We start from the raw sequence: 27042 nt of genomic DNA on the forward strand, positions 1-27042 counted from the left end.
CTGCTTGAACTAAAAACAAAAAAAAACTTCTCTATTAACTATTTGTGAAGATACAACTATCAAATTGTATATTCAACATTATTTCAATTGTTGTTAATATTTTAGGTTCTTTTTGTGAATTCTTGTTTTGTTTAATGAAAAGATTATAATAAAAAGTGTGTGGCTAGCTTAATTGAGTTAATGTTCTTATACTATACGACGAGAGAATACTCTCATGATGACTGTGTGTTTTCAATAAAATATTTCGCTGAATTAAATAACGGGTTCAATTTTTCATTTTTTTGTTATTGTAGATGTCCCTTGGGTGAAGAAACTAACTTTACATATCAATGGAGAACAAAAAAAAGAATAATCAATGTGAAACTAATAGTAAAGCAAACAAACAACTAGTGGTGTTTTGTCGTGTCCAAAAAAGTGAAAAACGCGGTAATAGAAATAATTTAACATTTTAAAGGTTTTAGTTAATGGAGATTAATTTGATCACATAGGCAAAAAAAATATGCATACCAATGAAAAGTTGTTCATTAATTAGATTTTCCAAGTCACTCTGAGGTGGAAGGAAAGCTAATTGACTCTTCTTTGACAAAAAAAAAAGAAAGAAAGCTACTTGACTCCTGGTCGGACTCGTGTTCACATTTTCATTTATCAAACAATATACAATTAGAAAGGGAAAAATTCAGTTTCAAGTGTTTCTAATCCTATCAAACAATATTGCAAATTAGAAAACTTATTCTTCTTTAGACACATCTACGTAATGAAACTATGTATGTTAGTAGAGACAAGAATTCTATAACTTTTTACCAAAAAAAAAAAAGAATTCTATAACCTTTAAATTAACGAACTCTAGCCTTCTTAATATACGTACTCCAATGTAAAACATTCAGTTAATAATCATATAATTATTTATTCTTTTTGCACGAAATAATTACTTAGAGTTGAGCACAAACTGATTATTCATTTCGAAGGTTTTATTGTTAATTGACATCGAGGCAACTACTGAACTACTTTAAGCTATGAAGCCCCTATATTGGTATAGGTCATAGAAAACAGTATGGTGTTTATAAACATAAACTTCAAACGGCAAAATGTCTACATGTATTTAGTAAAGACGGCAATACGTTTTTAAGTCTCTGAGTGAGTCAGTGTGAAAGCTTTTGGTTCAGGTGGGCCAATGTTGTGGAATTTGTGGGACGTTCAGACAAGTAAGTAATCTTCAAACACTTTCGGTCTGTATTATTAAAATGTAAAAATAGATTACTATTACTATATTTAAGTTTGTATTAATACTTTTAATCAACCTTTTAGCCTTTTAATCTTCTGCTATATATATATATATATAATCCATACCAAACGGTCCAAACTTACATTTTCCCCTCTCCCTCTAAGTTTCAACATAATCAACCTCCAAATTTCAACCTCTTGTCTTTAATTTTGTTCAAAGAGGGAATTTGAAATCTTGAAACCCTTATTTAGAAATAAATTTCGTGTTCTTGTTTTTCTCTGATATCATAATCTGTTTTTTTTTTCTCACTTGTTCCTTGAGCTTTAAGAAAGACAACTATAGGACTTAGGGTTTCTGTTTTGTGGAAGTTTCACACTGTTTTCGACAAGAAATTTTTAAATCAAGATCAAGAATACGACTGAGTAAATCATTTGAAGAAATTATAGATAAAGAAAATGGTAGGATCATTTTTACCACCTGGTTTCAGATTTTATCCAACAGATGAAGAACTTGTAGGTTATTACCTGCACAGAAGAAACGAAGGGCTTGAGATCGAGCTCGAAATAATCCCATTAATGGACTTATACAAGTTTGATCCTTGGGAACTTCCAGGTATGTTGCTTCTTGTAAAAAATAATCAGTTTTTACTATCTATATTATAACATACCAAGTTTTTGTTCATTACAGAGAAATCCTTCTTGCCAAATCGAGATATGGAATGGTTTTTCTTCTGTCATCGCGACAGAAAATACCAGAACGGATCTCGAATAAACAGAGCAACTAAATCTGGTTATTGGAAAGCCACTGGCAAAGATCGAAAAATCGTTTGCCACTCTTCTTCTTCTTCATCATCTTCCTCTATCACCGGCTGCCGAAAAACCCTAGTTTTTTATATGGGTCGAGCTCCTTTTGGTGGTAGAACCGAGTGGGTAATGCATGAGTATCGCCTCTTCGACAACGATACTTCACAAGGATCACTAAACTTCAAGGTAACAACATCATAAACCAAACAGATGAAAAAATAAAAAACTTGATTCATAGTTTACCATTTACCAATTGATCATTTTCATTTGGTATTCTTCCGCTCTTTAGGGAGACTTCGCGCTGTGTCGTGTGATAAAGAGGAATGAGCATACGCTTAAGAAATGTGAAATTATCTCACCAGAGGTTTCAGATGAGTCATTAAGCAATAATGTTAACAATTTTTGTCAAGCAAGTGACCTAGAAAAGGGTTCTTGTGATGCAAGTAACACACGTTTGTCTTCTCCTGATTTCATCCTTGAATCATCTTTTCAGGTTTAGCTACTTAAATCCAAACTCTGCGAAAGTCCCATTCGTTTATCAATATCACTGTGTCTCAAACTTCATTACATTGTTTTTTGTAGGGAAATTCACATTCAAAAACAGAAGAAGATTCCGGTTTCCAAGTATTTACATTACCCGAATTCGAATATCCGCTAGAGGTTTTTGCAGATTTGAATTTCGATTTGGAAATGGAGGATCCATTCATGTTCGATTATCATCCAGAGCCTCATATGAACAATGAAGTCATGAGCCATCACATTCGTGGGTAAAGAAAAATATTATAGTTCACTAGACTGAATCTCAAAACCAAACACTCGAGATGGATCAAGATCTAACTACAATCACATTTATTGAATATAGATTTGTTTGTGTGTATAGTTGCATATTATAAAATGTAAAGCTACAAGATTCTCTTCAGCATCAACTAGTAGACTAGTAGTTATAGATACACTTTTTAAAGACTTTTTAGGTCTCAAAAGTATGTATAATCAATGTTGTATATCTACTAATTACATAAATAAAAGTGACCTATAAATTATCAGGAGACACTTTGTTGAGATTGGCTTAGTTATTTAATACAAGGAAGCAATATAAGGACTACAAAAGACCAATACATCATCAAGACTAACCTTATTTTCATCTCCAAATATAGATTCTTTTCCATCTTTCCTCTTAGCATATGACAATCCCAATCTTGATTTAGCCACCCTCAAATCACCAATCCCCGAGTTCGTATCCGGACCCGCAAATCCGCCCATCACGGGAGCTAAAGGCGGTCCGATAAGAAGCCCGTCAGCTCCAAATTGAGGCCCTCCGCGAGCATAATCAAATAGTGCTGCTCCACTTCCTCCAACCTTAGGAAGGACGATTGGGTCATCACAATCCTCGAGCCAATAGAAGAGGAAAGCATCAAATGTATCGTAATAATCATCAGTACTTCTATATCCTTCCGGACTAAATCCACCAAACTTGAAAGACTTGTCTTTAGTGTAAGCTATGATAACACATGGACCTTTGAAGTCACAACGCTCGTGGAACTTTGTTGCACCAAACCCATCAATGCTTGCCTTGTAGCAACATTTTAACTCTCTTCCTAATAAAAAAGATTGTTATATAGTTGAAGAACTTTAGATAAGAAATATACTTATTCCTAGTGGTAGAATATATAAGTCCACATGTTGCTACAAGGACTTAGATTGAGAAGAAGGGAATAAATTTATTTACCTTTTAGGAAGGTTTTGTTTACCATTGAAAGAGAGAAAGGAATTTCGACATCGTCGTGGTAAGCCGGTTGTTGCGGCGGCCGGATATTGTCTATTTTCTTACCGGAGTTCCAACCGAATAGACTGTTGTAAGGACTTATTCTCTTCAAGGTCTTGAAGGTTACAGTATGAAATGAGTTTGAGATGGCACACGAAGCCATTTTCTTGCAAGTAACGGCCACACAACAAAACCCACAAGAAGAAAAGTAGACAAAGCATCAATAATTGTGGTTTTCAAGAACTTGTGGTTGTCATTGTTTTGCTAACAAGTGTCCAATCCGGTTTAACCAAACAAAACCAAAAACAAACCAAACGATAGTTGATTTTTATTTGGTAAAAACTAGAGAGGCATGTTTCCTCCAAATCGAATTCATCAAGATAATCACGATAATAAGTTATTTTACATCGTGCAAAGATCTTTCATCGAAAAAAATCAAATTTCCTGAGTGTAAAAAGCTCTGAGGAAGAAGCTAAACATATTATTTGTACTTACAAAGTAAAACCTGAAGTTGTGGTGATCTCTCTGAAACCCAAAGAGAAGCTTATTTCTGCTTTTATGAGGTTGCTCCAAAGATACGGATTCGCTGCTGAACCAAACCTCGGCAACAAGGACAAGTGACTTTGCTTCCGCCGTTGTTGCTCGCGAAGAAGCTATCACTGCAACTACCACACACAACTTGATGCGCACAAGGAAGAAACACCACAGAGACTTCATCTTTCATACAGATTATGCATTCTCGATCATAGTTTGCTTCATTGTCATAAGACCCTTCAAGCTTATCAATTTCTTCAAGCAGCTTAGCAATGTTTTCTCCTTGAGATTTTTTGGGTTTCCAAGCGTTGTTGGATATGTGGCTTGAGTCACTATCTGAAGAGGCTTTGAGTCGACCGAGTTCTTGCTCCAGTCTTTGGTGATCGTCTTTGTGTCTTTGGAAGTCTAGTTCAATTTTGAGTCGTAAAGTCTCAAGCTTTCTCTTGTTGTGACCCTCAGCTGCTTCTTTTGAGCGTTGTTCTTCCTCCATTTGAGCCAGAGCCTCCTCTTTTGCCTTCTGCTCTTGCCTCCATTTCGCCTGCAAATAACATATGAACAGGTAAATATAAAAAGAAGTTGATAGACTAACCATCATTCCATGTTTAATTGAGGTAAAGTAAATTGATATTTCAATTATCAGTCATCAACCACAGTCCAAGTAAGCAAATCTAGAGCAAGGTTTTGAACACAATGTGCAGCAACATAGATAACGTACCCGCAAGGCGCAAACAGGTAAAACGTCAGGAACGAAAAGAAAATATAGACCACCATGTAGAGAGAAAAGCTATCCAGTGGAACATATCAATAGGTATAGCAAATCATTTGGCTTCTACAACTCGAGACGGATTCTCCAAGATTATATTCATATCAAATCCAGGTTCCATCTACCCTAGCAAAATATGTGGCAGACACAGACTATACCTCTTGAATGATCTTTGAAGTCTTATGGCATACTACCATCTAAGACAGAACCAACTTCGCAACTAGATGTGTGCCTCAAATGATAACGTACGTAAATATTTTGAATCCTAAGTAAATGTACTTCCCACAATTCTAGAGTTAAAAGTATAGAGGATCTAGAGAACTTTCACAGTATAAATGAATATAATATGAACCAACGTACCTCAATCTCCTTTTCATACTCTGTGATTTGAGCTAAAGTCTTATATAGGGCCTTAATCTTTTCTTTTTCAGCTGTAATCTCATCCTGCAACTTCAATATCTGTTTCTCCCATGCCACAAGCTTCTTCAAGCATTTTTTCTCCTTCTTTGATGCTTCCATGCACGCTTTAAGCGATTCTGATGCACTTAATTTGGATCCCTCCCGCTCTGCTCGAATCTCTGCATTTTGATTCTCAAGCTTTCTTACAATTACATTGGCCCTGTCATTTTGACTGCAAGCTTTTCTGAGTTCAATTTCCTTGTCAGTAAATCTTTTCGCAGTTGATTCTTCAACAGCCTGTTTCCCCTTTTTCAGCAGTTGGATTCCTTCTCTTTCACTACTCAATGTTTTAAGCTCAGCTAATTCCTCGCTGACCTTTTGTGCGGCTTGCATTGCGTTCTTCTGAGCCCACTCTTTCCTTTCCTTTACTTTCTTCTCGAAATCCTTAACCTGATGAAGCAGATCGACTATCACACAATCCTTATCATCCACACCCACCGATTCCAGATTATCATCAAGGTTCAGATCACGAAATTTCTCCAACACCGTACTAACACTTTCTTCACTCCCTGACTTACGTGGTTGCTGCCCACAACTCTTCACAATTGCAGGATCATTACAAGCTTTGCTATCACCAATAGTATCAGACGACTGTATTTGCTTCTGCTTCATACTAGCACGATACCCAGCAGCAAACGCTGCAACATTCCGCTTCAACAAGGACTTCATGGATGGCGAAAGATTAAACCTTTTAGGACAATCAATCTCTCTCTGCAACTTCAACTCAGCACCTTTCATAGAAAACCCATTACCAGAAAACTCAGGTCCTCCCCCATTCCCAAAACCCCAACCTCCATGGAATCGACACAACGCTGGTGCCATAAAACCAGCAATATCTAGAGTACCACCCGTACCAACATCTTCTACATTGCTATCTTCCTTAGTACAACAACTAGACCTATTCGTTGGGACATCCAGAGTACTTGCCCTACCAACATGGAGCTCACTCATTAACAAACACCACATTGCATCACCTTTACTCAAATTAGGCTTAACTTGTTGCAACAAGTAAATCATACCCGCAAGCGAATACTCCTCCAAATCTCTCAAATCCGTAAAACCAGTCTCCGTTCGATCCTCACCGTTCCCATTACTCCCACCTCCACCTCCACCACTATTCAAATAAGATAATGAATTATTCACTATATTAGTCAACACATCCAATTCACCATAACAGTGTCCATTACTCAAAACCGCTTTCAACGCAACACGTTCCTCATAGCCCAATTCAAGAAGCTTAGAAACAGCTTGATTATACAAAAACTCCAAATGTTTCAGCAAAATCTCTTCCAAATGCTCCTCTGTACAATATGCCCAAAAATTCTCCTCAGGATTCTCAGTAACGGAATTCAAATTGACAGAACCGGAATCAGTAAGACCAGGATGATAAACAAGGTTCTCAACAATTGATTGTGACATAGCAATCTTCTCGACCCAACATAACGGTGGGTCGGATCTAAATGCAGCGGCTTTGATCCTACGGGTCGGTTTCACGTGCTTCTCCCTCACAGTACAACCCATGCCAAAATCTGAAACTGAAAGAGAGATTGAAAAACAGAGAGACGATAAAAATGAAAACTTTACCAACCAAAAAACATGGGTTTGAAGAAATGGAATTAATTTATTGAATAAATAATGATTCGATGATAGAGACGGAGGAATACGAAGAACTTACTGATCGGTGGTGGTGGCTGAATTTTCTCGGCTAAGAGAAGATGAGAGTTTCGGCGAAAAGGTTATGCGAGAGAGAGAGAGAGAGAGAGAAACTTTGTTTCGGTTTCTTCCATTTCTGGCGGCGCCAGAGAATATATTTATGGGCTTTGAGCCCATTACTTGACTGAACTTATTTGGGCCCATATATCCGAATTCAAACCGACAGCGTTTTATTATAGGTATGGGTTAAAATCCGATCTGTTTGTTTGGTTTCGGTTATATAGAATGTGAAAACAGATTAGTTTGGTTCAGTTTGATTATGGTTTTGATTCGGTTTGGTTTTAGTTAGGAAATTAACTTTATATTATATAAATATAATGTTTGAACTAATAATATTTTAATATAGTTATACTAACATCTATTGTATTAATAAATTAAAATGTACATTATGATTATATTTATCTCAATTAGTTTAGTCCGATCGACTGGTTACATTAAACTCGGTTTCAAATTCTTATTCTTTTTATAAAACCAATTGGTTAAGAAGCAAATTTTGTTTTTGGTATAAACATTTATTTCAGTTTGGTTTACAGTTTTGTGATCCCTTCGATGCTTATCTATTCTAGAAACCCTAATCTATAACTTCTTAGATTTTGGCAAAGCAATGGACACATATATATAACTTCTTGCTTTTTGAAATTTCTTAGATTTTGGATTTTGGTGATATTCGCTTATATGTTTGGATGCCCAGTGGTACGTAAATGTTGTTCCTTTGGGTAATTAACCAATGTCCATCAGTCCATGCATCTGCGTTTTGGATGTAGAGTTTTTTTTTTGCTATAAAGCTTTTTTTATGTAGAGTTGGGATACCATTGGCATTAATAAACAAATAGTGTGCTAATTCCAGTTGTAATTATATACATTCTCTATAGCTTGTGTTACATCGTCTATAGAATTTACCACATTCTCATATAAGAAAAAACGAATGGAAACAAAAGAGGTTTTTGTATGCATCTTCTTAAGCTGAGCCATCATAGTTTGAAGTAAGACGTGGACAACTCCATAGCCGCACTTTAATGGCTATCCAAGCGTCTCTAGAGACGTCAATGTCCAAAATGTTCTTACATGACTCTTTCCTTTGTCCTTTTATTCTTTCTCTCCCATTCCTCCAAATCCCACACACATACATGCACATACATATACACGCATACGTTACGTAGATGCATACATACATGTATTGGCTTAGTGGTCATGATGGAACGAGATTGAGAAACTCAACTCTGTTTGCTTGCTTCTGGAAGGCATCTTCTGTTGAAGTGTCTTTTACAATTTCTTTAGACAAGATGTTTGGATTTTAAAACCCTTTTAACAAAAAAATAAATAAATAAAAATAAAGATATTTGGATTTTGCATTGTGACCTCAAATCTCTTTGTTCCCTAAGAACTTCGACCATTTTGTCAAATCGACATACCCATATTGCCTCCTTTTGAATCAGAGCATTTGTTCATGATGGTATGAATGGCATAGTGTTTCTTTTTGTATTCATAGCATTCGTCAAACTTTCACATTTTTATTCCGCTAAATCCATTACATGCTAGCCTCTATTCAAATAACATGGGTAGTAAAATTTAAATGTTAGTAGCCTCTATTCAAATCAGTTTTTTTTTTACATTTTAGTAATCTATTAAAATCAAGTTTTTAACGTATCATATTGAATATTCTGAATAAATAAATAAAAAATATATATTCTGAATAAATTATATTCATTTCAAACGTTTTTGATGTTTCATCACTTTATAACTATTCATATCGAATCACTTTTTGTAATATGTATTATTTTTACTATGACAATTAATGTTTTATTTCCCAATATACATTGCCTTTTTGTATAGGGATATTAAGGCATTACCAAGTTATATCGTTTTATCCAGCCGACTTTTGGATTTTTATGTTGGATCCGAAAAAAAAATCTTCTTTTTAGCATTTTCAATTTAATACGTTTTATAGGGGTGTATTCAATCAAACATTTTTGTTTGTTTTAACTAGTTCTATATTATTAAATAATAAATTTTTCGATATTTTTTCTCTTGATTGTCTTTGTTTGGATGCTTCTTGGTTGAGCTTGTTAGCTCCCTATTATCATGCATCCTTTGAGTTATTTTGGTTGTTTTAGCTTTACCATTTGCTCGTCCATTATGGTGGTCATTGGATTGGTTTGTGTGCCTCATAGTAGTTCTTTGTGTCTTTTCTTTGCGGAGGCAAAACATGTTTAAATTTAAAATTATTTTTAAATTTGTCCAAGAACAGTATTCTTGATAACTTCAAGAGATTTTTAAAAAATGTTCCCAAGTAAAAAACACACAAAACTAAATCCCATAATTTTAAGTGGAATTTTGTAGGATTTTATAATAAATTATAAATCATATCAACTTTCCTAATTCATCCAAAATCATATAAAAAAATAAAACTCAAATAATTTAAAATACGGGATTGAACATGCCCCTTACTACATTTTCCACTACCAATATTGATTGACAATGCAGAAGAAATAATTCAATTAATTAGAAAAAACAAAATTAACCACTCAAGCGTTAAGATCCATGCCGAACAATCTAAAGCTTCAATATTCGGATATCTTGATTTGGTTTAGAACATCAAAAATTTTGGTTTTACAAAAGCTTTGCCGAATTAGACTGAATTAGAATTTTGATTATATTCAATTTGAAAGCCAATATTTGAACTGGAACTAAAACTTCCTTCTATGTATACACAAAGATAAAACTAATTTCCAAATAATTTCAGTTAATTTAAAATAAGATAAATTAATTTCCATATATTTCACTTATATTATAAAATCAGTTTTGACATAGAAATAACTCAATGCCTACTCCACCTCGAACCATACACAGTTTATGTAAATTTAAACTCCACATAACTAATCAGCTTACACACCTCAATCCAACATCAGCTTAAACCACACCATACTCGATTCGGATTCAGATCACAACAAAATCAAATTGAAAAATGAACACATATAAGTTATAACATAGATATACCTGTAAGATCACGGTCAAGATAATTTGAGTCCAAATTTATATATAGAAGCTCATATAGTAAATGAGTTGAGCTTAGCTAGTTCATGAAATATCTGAATTCATTACGAGCTAAGTTGAATTGAGCGAGATAGAGTATTTTGATACTTCGTAGATTATATACATGCATCCATAAGAAAACAAAAGAAGATTTTACGATGGAGATCGTGACTCACACCATGTCACATGTGAAGTGTAGTTGACATAACAAAATAATAAAGAAGAATAAGAAAAAAGAAAGACAATATAGAAATTGGCATTATAGAAATTGGCCCCATCAAATAATTAGACAACCGCAAACCAAAACTAAAGCTGCTCTCGATATGAAATCCAACCTAATAATCACAGTTATTGTTACCCTTACCCATGTTTATATCTTTCATATGTGTATATGCACATAAAAGTTCACGTTTATGATTTAGCCTATAGAATTGAGTGAACTGCCAAACAATAAATTGTCGGTTTGGTACAACAACAAAAGAGAGAGAAACTAAATTTCCCCTGATTGGGTAACTGAATTTCCTGTGTGCATGACCCATAGTAAGTTTTATTTTATTTGTTGCCTCAGTCTGGCCCTTGATAATTTGGATTTATGGCAAATATTGTTTTTTTTATTAACTTAGCATACCTATTTCTTCTTTGATCAAAAAAAAAAAAAAGCATACCTATTTCTTACGTGAGATAGTTTAACAAATGTGATGTATTTGATAAGAGAAAAAATATTGAATATGATAACTGAAAAATATTGTACTAATTTGATCAGAGTTTACAGTATTTTTATATATATATTAACAAACATGTCTATTAAACTCAACTTTTGCAGAAAGGTGAAAGTTTAACTTCCGTGCTCATCTTTTTTGTCGACGAGCGATTATCGTTTATAGTATATTAAATTAAAATATCATCGTAACATATCCATTTACATGTAAGAGTCCCATGGATCAATAATATGCATTAAAAAGCAATACTTAATTTTCAAGATATCTTTAAAAATAAAAAGATAACTCACGTTTAAATCGTGAAAAAATACTTCTCATAATTCAGAAAAATAATATTTCTAGAGTTTTTTTTGTTACTTAAAGATAGATTTTGTAAGTTTTCTATGTATTTTATAATTTTTAGTATTTACCAATTGTCTGTCGTCCAAAACAAAAGTAATAAAAAATTGTTGACTTTCAAAAATATAGATTGAAAAATGAATTTATAAACTTACTATTAGTTTAGAGTTATAGGAAGTTATTTAGAACAGAAAATGATTCATTTATAATTAAGTTTTTATATAATATTGGTAAAAACTCTAAGAAATAATTTATTTTCTTATTATAAAGTTAATTCAAGACTTTTAAATAATAATAAGCAATTTTTTTCTAGCAATAATTAATAAGTAAGTTAAAATTGTTTTTTTTTTTTTTATTCTAATATGTGTTTTTCTATACTATATTAGTTTAGTTTAAGTGCAACCCCTTCTAATTAAGTGGTGTATATTTGTATAATAAACATGTCTAGAAGACCAATTCTACATATTCACTATGCGGATATGAACCTGAGTAATGACAAAGCGACACCGTTATCACATATATGATAAAACTATATTACATATAAATTATTAAGTTTAAATGTGATTTCTGTAAATATTTTTGTCTACAAACAAAATTTAAGGAAGATTTAAAAAAAAATCATATCAGTATTTGTTTATTACAAGGAAAAAGTATAACCTTTTACAAGAAAATATACTTTTTCTCAAGAAATTTGCCTATTTTGCCACTAGAACTTCAGATTCTCAAAAAAAAAACTTGTTTTTTTGTTTTTCTTTTTTTTTATTTCAATTTTTCATTAATATACCCTCTATTTAACTGATAAAGGCAAGTTGCAAAAGAGGGTGTGTGTTTGCCCCACTCCTCACATAATGTCATAATAATACAATCTTCGAAGTTTTCGCAATTCACATTCCTTTTTTCCAAGTCCCAATACATACACATATACAAACACACACATATACACCCAAACGTTATGTAACTGCAAAAAAAATATCGAAACGAGATTCTACAATTAGTCTCTAGTCAAAGAGCTTCATGGCAATGGTGTGACCCCAAAGTTAGTCTTCACATGTTTCTTAAGTTTCAAACATTGAATTTTTTTCCTTTTATAAATAGTTAAGACTTATCTTCATTTTCTAAAATAGTCAAGATTTATATTCCTCTTAAAAAATAATTTATTTCCTTCCTAAGAAGAATTATTAGATTTATTTTCTTTGCTAGTATAGATTGATGAAAGTGAGGAAATGGGAGAAGAAATGAAGAACACAGGATGTGTCTTCTTCTTCTAAGTCACTAACAAAATCAACAAAGAGGAGAAGCCATTATTATATAATAGAGAGATTGAGAGAAGAGATTTATCCAAAAAAATATTGCAATTCTTCTTGGAGTGAATAATGCCAGTCCCTCTTGCACCATATCCAACACCTCCGGCACCGGCACTGGCTCCGTCGTACAACACTCCTCCGGCAAATGGTAAAATCTTTCTTAAATGGACAAGCTATTTTTAATCCAAAAAGATCCTCTGTTTTCATATTCTTTTACAAAAGTTTTAGTTTCTTATAAGATTGATTTTTTGGCTTTATTAAACAAGATTGTTTTTGGTCATGCATACTTGGAAAAATCAAATATTTTCAGATTCCCAATTTGTTTTACTCTTCATGGGAAAAAATTGCTCAATTATTTTCCCAGAACCACATTTATTTATTTCACATGTGTTCATAATCCATTTGAATGTACTTTTTTTGGTTAAAAAAATAAATAAAAACAACTTGAGATTTGTAGGAAGTACAAGTGGGCAGAGCCAGTTAGTGTGTTCAGGTTGCAGAAACCTTCTGATGTATCCCGTCGGAGCAACCTCCGTCTGTTGCGCCGTCTGTAACGCCGTCACGGCCGTTCCTCCGCCCGGTAAAATCCTTTAAACCATAACAAAAGAGTTTGGTTAAAGTCTTAAAGAGATCTTTGAGTTTTGTAATAACTGATTGGGCAATGCAGGAACGGAGATGGCACAGTTGGTATGTGGAGGATGTCATACACTCTTAATGTACATTCGTGGAGCTACAAGTGTTCAATGTTCTTGTTGTCACACTGTTAATCTCGCCCTCGAAGGTTTACATGCATATTGATCTTTATATATTACTTATTAAACAAAAAACATCGATCTTTATATTTGGTGTTTAATCAGATTTTTATTGACTGTTTTTGTTTGGGTTGTGGTTTAGGGAATATATACAAGAAACCAAATCCAAAATGAAAATATTTTTAATTTTTACGATCGAGGTCGTTATATATTACAAATTTATTACATGTTGTCGTTTATCGACAATATGTATTGTAAGGATTTAAACTCAGATTATATTGCAAACTAGGAAAAAATATTTTATTATATGTTCTGCTTAGTTTATTATGTGTTTTTATTCAAAAATACTTTTTACAATAAATTATATTGAGTTTTGGTTTTTATGATAAAACAATAAAACTAGGTTTGTTTATATATGTGTGGGTCTAGTTTAGTTTCGATTTTGAGATATAAGATAATTAAACCGAATTTTGGATTTATTTTGCAGGTCTTGTTTATGTTTAGGTTTAGGTTGTTAAAACATTTCGGTTTTAAGTGTATTAATAACTTTCATGTCTTGCAAATGTAATCAGCAAACCAAGTAGCGCATGTGAATTGCGGAAACTGCATGATGCTACTAATGTATCAATATGGAGCAAGATCAGTGAAATGTGCCGTTTGTAACTTTGTCACATCTGTTGGGGTTAGTTCTCTTTCTTTATCCAAAAAGATCGGTTTTAAATCAGTCGCAAACTAACAAAATTACTTCTCTTTTTTTTTTAACATCAGAACGTTTCTTTATATAATGTTTTATTTTTGGTTGCTATTGTTTTGATAATTGCTTGTAGGGTTCAACGAGCACGACTGATTCGAAGTTTAACAATTAAAACTTGGATCTATCTACCTATCAATACATATTGAGTTATGAGCAATATAGAGGAAGCATCAAATCTTTTTCACTCTCTCTTCGATCAAGAATCCGGCAGTGATGAGTTTGAAACCATTTTCGGAAGTAAATGAAATATGTAATTCGTCGAAATTTCTGACTTTGGTCTCTTTGTCCGTTTGTATAGAGCTATCTCTCTTCTTTGGTTTTTGTTTTGTTCTCTTAAGAAAAATTTGATTCACCAGTTTGTAAGAGTGATTCAGAAATCAAAGCTAGACTTTTTATGCATGAAAAAAATAGATTGTTTTAAATGCTTATGCATACTCCGATCCTTTTCAAGCATTTTAAAGCACAAAGGACGTCGGTGACAATTTTCATTTGTAAGTTCATCAAAATATATATGCTAAGAAAATTTGGAAATGTAAAGTGAACTTACAAATGAAAATACATGTAAGAAACCTTTATACTTGATAGTCTCAAAAATAAATTGTTGAACCAAAAAAACTATAAAGTATTATTAGAATGTGGTTTGGAATGAAGAGATCAATAAACCTTATATATTAGAGTAGAATTATAGATGTGGGACATTCTAATAAGTATATAAACCAAACAAAACTTAATCGTGATACAACAAAACAATGGGACGAATATGTAATAAATAAAACAGAACCCGAAAAGGTTTTGTCCCTCGATATTGACTAAAGTCTGAATAATTCCACGCAATCTGTCTATGGATAATTGGGGTAGACTTCACTCACGGGTTCATCTATGATTTGATCTTTGGTTGGTTTAAGTGTCTTTCGCATGTCTTTTCGTTTCTTTGGATCACGGCAAGATTCTTGACATAGATATATTTGAACATTTTGCTTGGAGATTTATTTAAGGATAAGATTTAATTTCGTTTTCTTTGTCTGATGTTCTACGTAGAAGAAGATCCATGTGACTTTGAAATAGATATCTCTTGATTTACTTTGGACTAGTCAATTAATCTGAATTAACCAAAATGCTACTAAGCTTATAGATAAAGGTGAAAAATATTTCAAGAATTTCGGCAGCCAAATCTATCGATACACATTTGACATTTCCTGTCATTGTCACGTCACTTACCAAAAACTAATGGCTAAAATCTCTGACCATATCAAATACTCCAACTTTTGTTCCATACCAATCTGGCATACAAAAAATGTCAATAGAATGGTACACCAAAACGATATTTATAACACAACCTAACAAAATTATTGCTAACACAAACATGCTTTTATTTTATATTTTATTTTGTGTAAAAACTCATCTCAAGATTTTCAACAAATGATATTATAAAAAAACGAAAAGAATTTCAATATAAAAATGCCGATTTATATTTTTCTCATAGATTAGAAAAGATAAATGTTTAACATTTTGTAAAAAGAAAAATTTCAAGTAACCTTTTTTGTCTTTATATTTCTGTAATTCATTTTGACAAGGAACACATTCTATATTTATTTTTTTCCTGAAAATCGACATTAATATTTGAAATGTCATTTATTTTGAAAATCATGAAAAATGTAATATTTTGCTTCAAAGAAAAAGTAAGTAAAGCAAATGAACTTTAAAACAAACACAGAACAATCACAAGCGAAAAAAAAAAAAAAAACCGGAACCCAATTACTCTAAGATGAAATATGTATCATACTCAAAAAGTACATCAAACATGGAGTAGTCCATTGAAAATCTGACAGCTTTTAGCAACTGCCAAACTAAATCAGACCCAAAATTATCGGGTTTTTTCACACACAGGTTGAGACAGGAACATATCACTACAGAAATGTCAGAAAAGGTTGGTGAGTGTTTTTCAATCGGTTTTCAACTTCAGTGTCGTTTTGTCAAAACAGACCAATTCTAAGAAAATATCAAAGAGGCATATTCTATGCAATGTTCTAGACCTTCTTAGTAATCTTATACATGCATAAGAATAAAGTTTGGTAGATAACAAAGGAACAAAGCATTATATACCAAAAGCATTTCATATGCCCACATTGTTATCATCATCTCTTACGGTCACAAAAGCATTACCTTTCCTTCTCACATGGACCACTAATATGTGTTCCATGTCCAAAAATGAATTATTGACACCATTACTTAGGACCAAAGGTTAGAATTAACTAGAGGCTACAGGTATGCAGACAAAACTGTTTTCGGATTTGGAGTTTATTGTTAAATGATTGTAAAGTTTTTCATGAAATGTTGAATTGTTGAGAAGTTTAATCGGAATATCGTTGAGTTCAGTAAGAGATTTACGAGGATGCACCACGATATTCAGGACTAAGAAAGTTGAACTCACTAGTCACCTCTAATACAGAAAGTCTGCCACTTTACAGTTTACATGCTTCTTTTGGTTTCTATTCATCTCCCATGGCGAGTTCAAGAGCGTAATCGTCTCTTTCCTGCAATGTAACATCGATAAAACTGTTAAAAGCCCAATGCCAAGGAAAACTTAAAAGAACTTTAAATCATTTTGAATCCTGATAAGAATAATGGTAAGTTTGATCTCTTTGACAACATCAAGTCCATTACTAGTCCTAGTGAACGGCCTATAATTAAAATTAATAAATCACTAAGTTTCTTAACGGATTACAGTCTATCCATCGATTGAGTTAGATACACTTCACCACTAGTCTTTTGAAATATATGTAGTTGCATGTTATGTTCATATCTGGAGTACCAAAGGCCCTAAGTTTCTTAACGGATTCCAGTGTCTATCTATTTATCTAGATATACTTCACCATTAGTGGTCTTACTCATTGTTGATTTATATGATTTAGAGGACTTGTAACAATAAATTGAACTAAGAAATTGCTTGCTCTGAAAACTTACAATTGGTCCACGAGCAAAGTATCTTCCAAATTGTAGCCAGTAGACCTGTGTATGCCATACGATTTAGAACAGCGTAACTAGAATTAAATGAGAGAATACAAGTATTGTTGCAGCAATTCTTGGATTTTCAGAAGATTATTTCTTATAATGAGTTACCTCGTCCTCGTCTTGTGTTTCTACTTCAAGGTCAGATGTGGGGAAACCCACACAAAGAAGTGCATACCCCTGCATGTATAAGCCACAGAACTTAAATGCAAAATAAAGTTGAAATCAAGATTTAAGTGCCAAAATCACTATACTTTGCTAATGATTAGCACACTTATTACTATCCTCAGAGTTAAAACCTTTGCTTCAATATAATTGATTTCTAAGAAGAGGAAGTTGCTCCCCCTATAATACATAAAAACATTCTCTAAACGCTAACAGTTAGGTAAGTCTTTTGACACTGTATAAGGTCAAGCGATGAGATTCGCTTAGGATAATAAAACCTTGCAATTGAGAGATTAGTTAAAACATTCACATTGGTTTTGTTGATTCAATAAGAGTTGGTCCTAGTTTTCCAACAGACACTGACTATCATCATCACAAATTGTCTATGTAGTTCCAGCCTACTTGTGTTTCTGGCCATATCACAAACCTACCTCCCTAAAGCCTAAGGTAAAGGGATATTATTACCTGGGACTTCAGTTCTGCTGATATTCCCAATGCTTGAGGCTGCCTCAGCTCTCCAGATTTTACACGTACAGCACAACTAGTACAACAACCTGCCCACATAAGATTGTAAATCTCAAATTGTAGAGTAGACACATCACTAAGTTGAGCGCTTAGCCAAAGCATACTTTCAACATGTAAATCTCAGAGGAACATTTTTTTCATGCATATAGCTCTAACATAGCTCCATTAGTGATTGGCTTATCCTAATCATCTACTGATCTACATCACATTTAAAGCTTCAAATATATGATACGAGTAGGTGACAAGAAAACATATACAACCAACTGAAATGGATCAAGAGAACAATACCATGCCTGCAAGCAAACGGAAGACTAATGTTCTGAGATTCAGCTGAATGCAATATATACTGATCCTGCATTTCAAATAGATTTCCACATATCAACGAACGGAAACCAGTGATAAGCCAGACAACACGATTATATCAACCACACTACACAATGTCCAGACGTAAGAATAGTTACAAAACTACAACAAGCTAATTCATATTTGCTTAAACCAAAAGAGCCACAAGCAGCAAATTCCTTCTAATTTCCTCCTCTAAGGCGCAACGAACATCGAAATGGAAGCAAGAGAGAAACAAAAACTAAGTAGAATCAAAATTAACTATAGCCAACGAATCCTAGATCCAAAGCCATAAAATATATTTGAATCTCGAAACTACAGAGCATACATTGCAAATCTAGAGTATAACTTATCCAATCTAACCTCTGGAACCTCGAATTCGTGAACCACTCCTCGTTGTCGATCGTGAACAGTGACTTTGTGCGAAGGAACAACCAACGATCCTCTATCTGATGGAGTGGAAACTTCTACAGGAATCCGGAACTCACACGTCGCAGTCGTAGCTCCTCGACGGAAATTCGTAATATATCTCCGATTAATCGGAAAATTCTTCTTCTGAAGCGAAGTACAAAATGTACAGGGCAAAATCAGAGCCATAGTTTTGGAGGATTTTGATTTTCGCGGCTTTTACTAGTCGAGAGGTTGAAGAAGATAAGAGAGTGTTTCTGAGAAAAGAGACCAATCAACCATTCCACTGCTAAATCATAAACCGGAAATACAAACCAAAAACTTTTCCGGTTTACAAAATTCGGCCAATTAAACCACCAAAATCCGGTAGAGGCGGTGCGTGGATATCAGATTAGGCCAGCGAAGCATCTCTACGTGGCAACTAGATAGAAAGCTGGGAATTGAAACAAGACACGTGGCGACATTAATAACACGTGGAATTAATGTGACCCATTTGGACCGACGAAGCCATGCATACATTTCCTTATTTAAATCGAATAAGAATCATTCAAGAGTAATTAGTTAGAGTTTAGAGAAACAGAAAACTAAAGAAAAAAAATATGCAATCGGCGAAACAGAAGATAAGCGATATGGCTAGTACAGCCAAGGAGAAGATGGTGATATGTCAAGCAAAAGCTGATGAGAAGGTTCTAAATTTAGAATTATGCTAATGATTTCGTTTAACATCATTGATATGATTAAATAGTTATGGATTGTTTGATTGATTCAAATATTAATGACGTGCAGGCAGAGCGGGCGATGGCGAGGACGAAAGAGGAGAAAGAGATAGCGCACCAACGGAGAAAGGCGAAGGAAGCAGAAGCGAATATGGATATGCACATGGCTAAAGCGGCTCATGCGGAAGACAAGCTTATGGCTAAGCAATCTCACTACCATGTTACTGATCATGGTCCCCACGTGCCTCAACAAGCGCCTGTACCGGCTCCCGCACCGGTTATGGGACACGGTTACGGGCATAATCCTACCGGAGTTACCTCAGTGCCTCCTCAGACCTATCATCCGACTTATCCTCCGACGGGACATCATAATCATCATCACTACTAATCCGACCTACTATCTTTTTAAAATAAAAAAAAATAACCTGATTATACGTGTGGGGCCTTTAGTGGTTTTCTTAGTTCTTAGGCATGTGCTTAAAATTAAGTGATTAAGCGTTGAGTTGATGTTTGCAACTTTGCGTACACGTTTGTTGATAAATATTTTGGTTATTCCATGCACTATCTTGTATGTCAAGAGCGTGCGCGACTCACGACATCACTTCCATTTGACTTTCTGAGTATATCATTCATTTAATAGAAAGTTTGCACTTATAAACCTGGGAAAACCAGTACAATCCCTTAGCACCGGATCCCATTCTTGACAAGTTTTTCCTCCGGCCAAAATTATTTAGAAAAATGCGTTTTCAGAACCTAAATACTAAATTGGTGTCAGCTGATTTATATTGTAAAGTTGTGTTGAGTGTTTAAATTAAAGTAATATGATTATACTTTTTGGTTTTTAAGATATAATCCGTAAAAATATGTTATTTAGTAATTTAATTATACATTTAGAGATTGATTTGTGGAATATTAGTGAAATCAGAATTTTACAAATTTAGTAAAAAATTGGCCATTGAGACATTAGTGAAATCAGAATTTAGACTCGTTACATTAACGAAAATTCAGATTTTAGATATAAAATTAGTGAAAACCAAAACATATATAAAAACAAAATCAGAAAACATTAAACATTAAACATAAATTTCAAAATATATAAAAATATGGTGTGATTTACTAACAAAATTTAATCATATAAAACCCTGTTATTGATAAAGCTTAATTGATTTAAAAACAATAATATTAGAATAATGGAAATTACGAATGAGAATCTTATTTTATTTATAAAAAGAAATTATTATTTTTCTTATCTTAAAGACAGAAGAAGAAAATGAATAAATCTGTTACTCTTAAAAAAAACCATTTCCAAACATTATGATGAAGAAGAAACATGAAAACGTTTGTAAAACAAAACTTGAAATTTGAAACAAAAATCAAAAGTCAAATGATAAGAAGTACTCCGAAGTCCAAACTAATCTTTTAGTGCAAGGTGGAACATAAAAAAATATTAGGCAACCACTGATTATTTAAAAGAACAGCAACATGAAAATGATCATTTTTTGGTTTGGAATGAAAAAAATCAAAGTGTTTGCTTATGGTGATGAATGAGAAACTGCGTGAAATAAACTATGGTGTTCGTTTCTTCTGATTATGTTGCATACCCATATACTACCTCAAGCTCGGTTCTATATATAAAAGAATCTCATTGTTCAGTTCAACTATTTGTTTGTCCTACTGTAAGAAAAAAGTACTCAAATATGTTTCTTTGTAAATTGCTTATGGATTTCGTTTCGTATATGCAGTCATCAAATGTTTGTCGTTTTGGTATTGCAAAAGAGGATTTAACGACACGTTGTTTATAAGATTCTCTGCGAACTTAGAACAAAGGTCAAACCACACTGAACCAGTCTAAAATTGTTCATGGGATCAACGGTGGTTAAGCTTTAACCAAAAAGATTTCAGGTCTTTACTAAACCAAAATATGAAAATCCTGGATTTATTTGTTACTTAACCAAACTTTGTGCACATCACAATTGTGGCGTAACGTAAACAAAGATGGAATTCGAATTAGATGAAGAAAAAAAAAAATGGAATTCGAATTTTCAATTTCGAAATGGGCGGTCTTTTCTTTCATTTTGAATTTTGAAATTTCTATATAACAGAAATAAAATTGGAATTTAGAGCAAAGGAAATTAAAAAGCCGTTTAAAGAAGAAAAGCTTCTACTACAAGTTTCTCTCTAATATCTCGTATTTGAAAACCCCAAATTCTCATTTTTGAAAAGTCTGTCGAAGAGTAACGGTGGTTTTGCGGCGGCGTTTCTTGGGTCACCGGCGATGATGATCTAGGAAGGTTGTTCTCTGAGTTCGGCTAGGCTAATCGATTCTAAGGTCAGTTATAAGCGGTCTCCCAAATTCCAGATTCAGTCGAGCCGATTCCGATGAATCTGTTTCCGATGTATGTTTCTCTGTTACTTGATTCGATTACGATTACTTTTATTTTTCCCAATTTGGTACGTTAAATCTTCTTGAATTTTATGAGTCTTGTTCGAGTGATTATGTGGTTTTACGCTTTCAATACATTCTCCGGTAGTTTTTTTTTCTGATTCGTGATTTGGTTTTGACAGATCATCAACGATCTCGAGACTGGGAAATAGAAATGGATTAGGATTCGTGACTTTCAAAGATGATAAATCTTTGAGGGATGTTAATGAATAGATGGATGGAAAAACGCTCGATGGCCTTAGTAGCATCACTGTGAATGAAGAAGCGGCGGTAGAGGAGGCGGTGGTTGATATGAAAAGGCATATACCGGAGGCCGCTGTGAGGAGCGGTGGTAGTGACTGGTAAAGTGGCAATCGGAGATAAACTGGTTTTGTGCATCGCTGTGCCTCCGGTTCAGTGTTCTAATCTTTTGGTTTAGTTTTTTTTCAAGTATGTTCTCTTCAATCTCTTTCTTATGCTGGTTCTTTTGATTTTTTCTTGGATTTGATGCTCTTTCAGTTTTCTTTTTGCAGCAGCAAATTTCAGAGAATTCTATATGGGTTGTTCACAATCACTTAACGAACGCATTGATATACATGCACACATACATAACATACATTACATACATGATTCTTTGTTAACTTATTTGCTTGCTTCCTCATTTTCTTACTCCATTCCTTGGTTAGTCATTTACTTCGTCAGTCCCTTACGTGTGCTTACTTGTCTCCTTATTTTTCTTCTGTAATTCTTTGCTTATGTACTTGTATGCATTCATATATGCATACATTCATACATGCATATATACATATATTCATCTATGCATACACACATATGTATTCTTGCATACTTCCTTGTACACATTCATTATTGCTTCTCTGTTTCTTTGATTCGTTGTTTACTTCTTTGCTTCCTTGATTCTTTGTCCGATTCTTTGCTTACTTGTTTTTCTGCCTTCATGAATTGCTTGCTTTATTTCCAGTGTCCTTGGTTTATCTTTTTACTTCATTGTGTGTTTGCTTCCTTCCTTGTACACATTCATTATTGCTTCTCTGTTTCTTTGATTCGTTGTTTACTTCTTTGCTTCCTTGATTCTTTGTCCGATTCTTTGCTTACTTGTTTTTCTGCCTTCATGAATTGCTTGCATTATTTCCAGTGTTCCTTGGTTTATCTTTTTACTTCATTGTGTGTTTGCTTCCTTCCTTGTGTCCTTGCTTGCTTCCTTGATTCCTTGCTTACTTGTTTGCTTCTTTATTTTTCTATCCTCAGTAACTGTCTCATTTTATCTTCCATTAAAATATGCATTTTGCTTACATAGTTCATTATTTGGTTCATTGAGCGTCTGTCAAGAAAAATTCCTTTCGATCGCGAATGTCGCTACCTCATAGAATATCTCTTTAGTGTATGTGGAATAACTGTTATCAAATAACCTTACTATCAAGTTCTATGATCATTATTCTCTCCAATTAATTGTTGGTTCTAATTGTCAGGGTTTGAGTGAGACCTCGCATTTACTTGCCACCATCTTCTGAACTGCCTCATGGATTCTCTGGCACAAGGTTTGAATTCCGTGTTTTTTCCCCAAAGTTCAACAGTTTGATGCGATGCCGCAGATATGGATTAATATAAAGTCAGACCAACCGACAAAGGTATTCTAGATATGAAACTCGTTTGATATAGATATTCTTTCTTTTGTTCCTCTGAATCATTCAGTTGATTTCTATCATTAATTTTGGTATCTAGACAGATGATTTTGTCATTTATTGTCCCAGATGAACAGAAAATCATCCAACGATTGTGACCATATTCTTGCTTTTGTTCCAGAAGAAGATGAAACAAACTTCATGGTTCTCGGTAAGTTGAGTTAGTTTTATAGCTGAATCTTACAATCTTGTATATCTTTCTGGCACTGTGTATTGTAGACCAAAATTTTGTCATGGGCTAATTTTTGATAGCTTCATCCTTACAAGGTATTCTGACACTGCAAATATGGATCACGTCAGCTCCTTGTACCTTTCTGAAGACTAAAAAGTGACATATCAAAAATTAAAGTTATCTACAAGTACCTTTCTCATATCGCTTAGTGTTCTCATACTCTTAAGATCAGTAGTGTGTTTGGTGTCTAATTAAAGTTTTCTTTCATTTTCTTAATGAAACTAATGAACATGTGTTTCTGCTTGGTCGACACTAATTTAGAGTTTGAGGAGGACATGGAGAGGTCTATATGCGATATGAGAAGCTAGGTAAGCCAACAATCCCCTAATGAGACTACTGTTAATGAGACGTTCCTTCTTGTAAATTAACATGTAGGGAAAAGGAGAAGACAATGATAGCCAAACAGGAGAGATAATATACACAACAACTTGCTCAATTGGAAGAACACTGAAGAAAAAAGAAGCGGGTAAATAATAGCCTTACATTTTTACACCTTCTCTATTTCTCTTGTTGTATGACAGAATGTGAAATCTCGGGGTGTAGGATGACAAAATTTCAGCATATTGAAGAAAATTCTCGGGCTATAACCTGGATGAGTAAAAGATTAACTTCTCTTCATTTGACTCTAAAGGTAAAGAAACCTCTTACGATTTTTTTAAGTTTGTCTGAAAGTATGTAGTCTATGACTTTGCTATCTTACTAGCTTATCACTTGTCTACATTCTTTTGGAAGCCTATGACTTTGCTATCTTACTAGCTTTTCCCTTTCATCCAGTCGCTTTCATTGTCCTTTATGAATGGTTGTCTAGGTGTATATCACCATTCACCAAAGTATCTTACATGCTTATTCTGCTTGTTGGTCACTACATATAGTTTATCCTCCTATCGCCTCTTTGGATCAGTGTTTTTCGTTTCAAAGTAAAGACAAATTGCTAACAAAATAGTGTTAAAATTTCAGCAGACTAGTGGCTCACTTTACAGTGTATATGGCTCAATTGTGGTTGTTAGCATTCTCACATTGTATATGGCTCAATTGTGGTAGACAGAAATATATAGCACAATTTCAGTGAGAAAGAAATTAAAGTTTGTGATTTACTAAATTTTGCAAGGAAGAAGAAAGGAGCTGATTATGGCTGCATTCTTGTTTTGTTAGAGCCCTTGTGACTGTACTAGCACCAATCTATTCCGTCTGATAATTGGACATGTTACTTATATGGGGTGGTTAAACTGGTAAGTAAGATTGATCATGCATTTGTAGTGTTTAATACCATTTTCACACAAATAGTTTGTCTTCCTTAAAACTGTAAAAGTGAGAATTTACTTGATTTTCATTTTTGTTTTGTTTGATTGTGAAATAAGATTTTGAAAGGTCCAGTTATCTCCAAGAAAAAATATCTATGAAATTGGTTCTGCTTCCTGGCATCCATATTTCTCAAAATTTGTCGTTGTTTCTGAGATAAACATGGTGATGATATTATGTTGTTTCAATTGGATTTCCTTAGTTAAGTAGGTAGTGGGGAATGGGGATCAATATAGCAGCAGAGAGTGATGTGGTTTTAGTATGAGGAACATGAAGGCATCAAGGTATCTAAATTTAATACTCTTGTTTCTACTATGATCTTTCATATTTTTGTATATCGGATCTAGTTAATAAATGTGATTTCAACAGGGAAGATGCTTGAAAATTACTTAAAGAGAAGCAAATTTTCCATTAAGTTCATGCTCAGAACATATGCAGTTTCAGGTATATTATTCCACTACAGTCACAGAAGTTATCGTCTCTTTTGTTCATAGCTAATAGACTTCTCAAAATTCTATAGTGATTGAACATGTTTTCTTCTTTGTTTCTTTGTTTCTTTGATTCTTGGATTCTTTGATCTTTGTTTACTTAGTTGCTTCATTGGTTGCTTAACTTGTTTGTATGTTTCCTTCTTTATCACCTTACTTGTTTCATTGTTTAATTACATGCTAAACTTGTTTTCTCAGTTTTTCCTTCATTGCTAGCTTCTTTACACAACTTGCTTGCTTCCATGATTTGTTTACTTACACAATTAGAGTAATAGTGATGAAAATTTGTGTTGAACTCGGAAAATTACAACTATTTGCAACCTAAGAGTTGACAACAAATCCTTCTAAGACTTCCACAAATGAATAATGTTAGATTTCATTACTTCTCTCGCAAATCCATTCGCCTCTAAAACATCTCTTCATTGGTTGTTTAACTTATTTGTATGTTTCCTTCTTTATCACCTTACTCGTTTCATTGTTTAATCACATGCTAAACTTGTTTTCTCACTTTTTTCCTTCATTGCTAGCTTCTTTACACAACTTGCTTGCTTCCATGATTTGTTTACTTACACAATTAGAGTAATAAGTGATGAAAATTTGTGTTGAACTCGGAAAATTACAACTACTTGCAACCTAAGAGTTGACAACCAATCCTTCTAAAACTTCCACAAATGAATAATGTTAGATTCCATCGCTTCTCTCGCAAATCCATTCGCCTCTAAAACAATTCTGGAAGAACTCAACTTCTCCTCTATATTCTTCAGCTCTTGGTTGTAGTTTTCAAAATAAATGGTGGCACACCATTTACGAGAATCAAAACAATGCGCTCCAAATTCCTGATCCCGTAAGCGAAATGATAGGTAGACACGTTGATCAGCTGAGTGGATTTCCCATCATACCGACAGACTCCATTCTTAGGTTTGATATATGTTTCAAACACGTATAAACATCATAACATTAATCAATATTTTTTTCACTTGTGTTGGATTCTTTCTTTCTTTGTTCCCTGTATACTTCAATATTATCTTAAGAGTAACATAGAATATATGTCATCAGATAGTAGGAAGATTGCTTCAGCCACTAAAAGCGAGAGCTCAACCCCTAGTCCTTCAGCCTCATCTTTCTGCTTCTCATTGGTGAGATCAGTCTCTTTAGTGTAAGGAATATTATTGACTGACCTAAAAGGTAAAGAGAATATCTAGATTGTAGTAATCTCTTATTGTTACGGATAACACCGTGAGCCATTGACATTGATTTCATCTTTTTTGAGATGGTCGAGATGTCTGAAGGATTCATCGAATATGGCTCTAGATGCAGTTTTTTTTTGGGGGAGATTTCAAATCTATGAATCAACATATAACGAAACAAAAATCAGATTAAATATATCACAAAACGTTCGATTCAATCGGGCAAGTGAGAGAAGACGAACCCTAGATTAATAGAAAGAAAATAAACGATGCAGTCACCTTGTTGTTGTAGTGTTCTCTGAAAACTTAATCTTAGACGAATAATATCTATTTGTATATAGGAAAAAGGCTTTAATGCTTTGTGGATTAAAAGGATATATATAGAGGAAAGT

General features: G+C 33.6%; 8 protein-coding genes and 4 long non-coding RNA genes across 20 annotated transcripts; 7 read left to right on the plus strand and 5 right to left on the minus strand.

The window, feature by feature from the left end:
- Positions 1-1368: 1368 nt before the first annotated feature.
- NAC011 (NAC domain containing protein 11) lies at positions 1369-2796 on the plus strand (the record flags this gene model as incomplete). Its single annotated transcript, NM_102986.3, has 4 exons — positions 1369-1834; positions 1910-2211; positions 2315-2518; positions 2608-2796. Exons 1-4 carry the CDS (start codon positions 1678-1680, stop codon positions 2794-2796), a joined length of 852 nt encoding a protein of 283 aa, NP_174529.2. The 5' UTR covers positions 1369-1677.
- Positions 2797-2888: 92 nt separating this feature from the next.
- Positions 2889-4002, minus strand: AT1G32520 (TLDc domain protein). The gene is made up of 2 exons (NM_102987.5): positions 3752-4002; positions 2889-3620 (listed from the first exon to the last, which is right to left on the minus strand). Exons 1-2 carry the CDS (start codon positions 3948-3950, stop codon positions 3100-3102), a joined length of 720 nt encoding a protein of 239 aa, NP_174530.2. The 5' UTR covers positions 3951-4002; the 3' UTR covers positions 2889-3099.
- A 102-nt stretch (positions 4003-4104) lies between these two features.
- On the minus strand, positions 4105-7313 carry AT1G32530 (RING/U-box superfamily protein). The gene is made up of 3 exons (NM_102988.5): positions 7219-7313; positions 5445-7078; positions 4105-4859 (listed from the first exon to the last, which is right to left on the minus strand). The coding sequence occupies exons 2-3, from the start codon at positions 7062-7064 to the stop codon at positions 4344-4346; spliced, it is 2136 nt and encodes a 711-aa protein (NP_174531.1). The 5' UTR covers positions 7065-7078; positions 7219-7313; the 3' UTR covers positions 4105-4343.
- Positions 7314-12162: 4849 nt separating this feature from the next.
- LOL1 (lsd one like 1) lies at positions 12163-14727 on the plus strand. 7 transcript variants are annotated; one of them, NM_001123927.2, is made up of 6 exons: positions 12163-12383; positions 12553-12799; positions 13109-13231; positions 13319-13432; positions 13976-14085; positions 14231-14727. In NM_001123927.2, the coding sequence occupies exons 2-6, from the start codon at positions 12721-12723 to the stop codon at positions 14267-14269; spliced, it is 465 nt and encodes a 154-aa protein (NP_001117399.1). In that variant the 5' UTR covers positions 12163-12383; positions 12553-12720; the 3' UTR covers positions 14270-14727. The 7 variants fall into 7 exon arrangements, with proteins under 7 accessions (NP_001117399.1, NP_564405.1, NP_849742.2 ...); NM_102989.3 differs by having other exon boundaries at positions 12163-12799; NM_179411.3 differs by having other exon boundaries at positions 12163-13231.
- A 1571-nt stretch (positions 14728-16298) lies between these two features.
- FdC2 (2Fe-2S ferredoxin-like superfamily protein) lies at positions 16299-18972 on the minus strand (the record flags this gene model as incomplete). 2 transcript variants are annotated; one of them, NM_001160917.1, is made up of 7 exons in its annotated part: positions 16647-16691; positions 17122-17166; positions 17278-17346; positions 17546-17593; positions 17797-17885; positions 18145-18208; positions 18571-18795. In NM_001160917.1, the coding sequence occupies 7 exons, from the start codon at positions 18793-18795 to the stop codon at positions 16647-16649; spliced, it is 585 nt and encodes a 194-aa protein (NP_001154389.1). The 2 variants fall into 2 exon arrangements, with proteins under 2 accessions (NP_174533.1, NP_001154389.1); NM_102990.5 differs by lacking the exon at positions 17546-17593 and having other exon boundaries at positions 16299-16691; positions 18562-18972.
- A 189-nt stretch (positions 18973-19161) lies between these two features.
- Positions 19162-20120, plus strand: AtLEA4-1 (Late embryogenesis abundant protein, group 1 protein). Its single transcript, NM_102991.4, has 2 exons — positions 19162-19292; positions 19393-20120. The coding sequence occupies exons 1-2, from the start codon at positions 19206-19208 to the stop codon at positions 19708-19710; spliced, it is 405 nt and encodes a 134-aa protein (NP_174534.1). The 5' UTR covers positions 19162-19205; the 3' UTR covers positions 19711-20120.
- A 1322-nt stretch (positions 20121-21442) lies between these two features.
- On the plus strand, positions 21443-22235 carry AT1G32570 (uncharacterized protein; the record flags this gene model as incomplete). 2 transcript variants are annotated; one of them, NM_001123928.1, is made up of 3 exons in its annotated part: positions 21443-21718; positions 21888-22106; positions 22196-22235. In NM_001123928.1, the coding sequence occupies exons 2-3, from the start codon at positions 21979-21981 to the stop codon at positions 22233-22235; spliced, it is 168 nt and encodes a 55-aa protein (NP_001117400.1). In that variant the 5' UTR covers positions 21443-21718; positions 21888-21978. The 2 variants fall into 2 exon arrangements, with proteins under 2 accessions (NP_001117400.1, NP_174535.1); NM_102992.2 differs by having other exon boundaries at positions 21534-21651.
- An 843-nt stretch (positions 22236-23078) lies between these two features.
- On the minus strand, positions 23079-23390 carry AT1G06577. The gene has a single exon (NR_139109.1). It is a non-coding gene; the product is annotated as an other RNA (long non-coding RNA).
- A 559-nt stretch (positions 23391-23949) lies between these two features.
- Positions 23950-24572, plus strand: AT1G06587. The gene is made up of 2 exons (NR_139111.1): positions 23950-24143; positions 24488-24572. It is a non-coding gene; the product is annotated as an other RNA (long non-coding RNA).
- On the minus strand, positions 23950-24572 carry AT1G06583. Its single transcript, NR_139110.1, has one exon. It is a non-coding gene; the product is annotated as an other RNA (long non-coding RNA).
- Positions 24573-25300: 728 nt separating this feature from the next.
- Positions 25301-26381, plus strand: AT1G32575 (uncharacterized protein). Its single transcript, NM_001333012.1, has 2 exons — positions 25301-25419; positions 26228-26381. The coding sequence occupies exons 1-2, from the start codon at positions 25408-25410 to the stop codon at positions 26309-26311; spliced, it is 96 nt and encodes a 31-aa protein (NP_001321731.1). The 5' UTR covers positions 25301-25407; the 3' UTR covers positions 26312-26381.
- Positions 26138-26643, plus strand: AT1G06593. The gene is made up of 2 exons (NR_139112.1): positions 26138-26382; positions 26544-26643. It is a non-coding gene; the product is annotated as an other RNA (long non-coding RNA).
- The last annotated feature ends 399 nt before the right edge of the window (positions 26644-27042 follow it).

The sequence above is a fragment of the Arabidopsis thaliana genome (assembly GCF_000001735.4).
Source record: "Arabidopsis thaliana chromosome 1 sequence".
In the NCBI taxonomy this organism is placed as follows: Eukaryota; Viridiplantae; Streptophyta; class Magnoliopsida; order Brassicales; family Brassicaceae; genus Arabidopsis; species Arabidopsis thaliana.

What these genes read in the sequence shown, in the direction of transcription:
- AtLEA4-1 (NM_102991.4), top strand. Translation starts at nt 19,206, where the DNA reads ATGCAATCGGCGAAACAGAAGATAAGCGATATGGCTAGTACAGCCAAG. An exon ending in AAGCAAAAGCTGATGAGAAG is followed by an intron (nt 19,293 to 19,392) that starts GTTCTAAATTTA and finishes AATGACGTGCAG; the next exon opens with GCAGAGCGGGCGATGGCGAG.
- AT1G32530 (NM_102988.5), bottom strand. Translation starts at nt 7,064, where the DNA reads ATGGGTTGTACTGTGAGGGAGAAGCACGTGAAACCGACCCGTAGGATC. An exon ending in AGTATGAAAAGGAGATTGAG is followed by an intron (nt 4,860 to 5,444) that starts GTACGTTGGTTC and finishes TGTTATTTGCAG; the next exon opens with GCGAAATGGAGGCAAGAGCA.
- LOL1 (NM_179411.3), top strand. Translation starts at nt 12,931, where the DNA reads ATGCATACTTGGAAAAATCAAATATTTTCAGATTCCCAATTTGTTTTA. An exon ending in TGTTAATCTCGCCCTCGAAG is followed by an intron (nt 13,433 to 13,975) that starts GTTTACATGCAT and finishes AAATGTAATCAG; the next exon opens with CAAACCAAGTAGCGCATGTG. An exon ending in ACTTTGTCACATCTGTTGGG is followed by an intron (nt 14,086 to 14,230) that starts GTTAGTTCTCTT and finishes AATTGCTTGTAG; the next exon opens with GGTTCAACGAGCACGACTGA.
- AT1G32520 (NM_102987.5), bottom strand. Translation starts at nt 3,950, where the DNA reads ATGGCTTCGTGTGCCATCTCAAACTCATTTCATACTGTAACCTTCAAG. An exon ending in AAACAAAACCTTCCTAAAAG is followed by an intron (nt 3,621 to 3,751) that starts GTAAATAAATTT and finishes CTTTTTTATTAG; the next exon opens with GAAGAGAGTTAAAATGTTGC.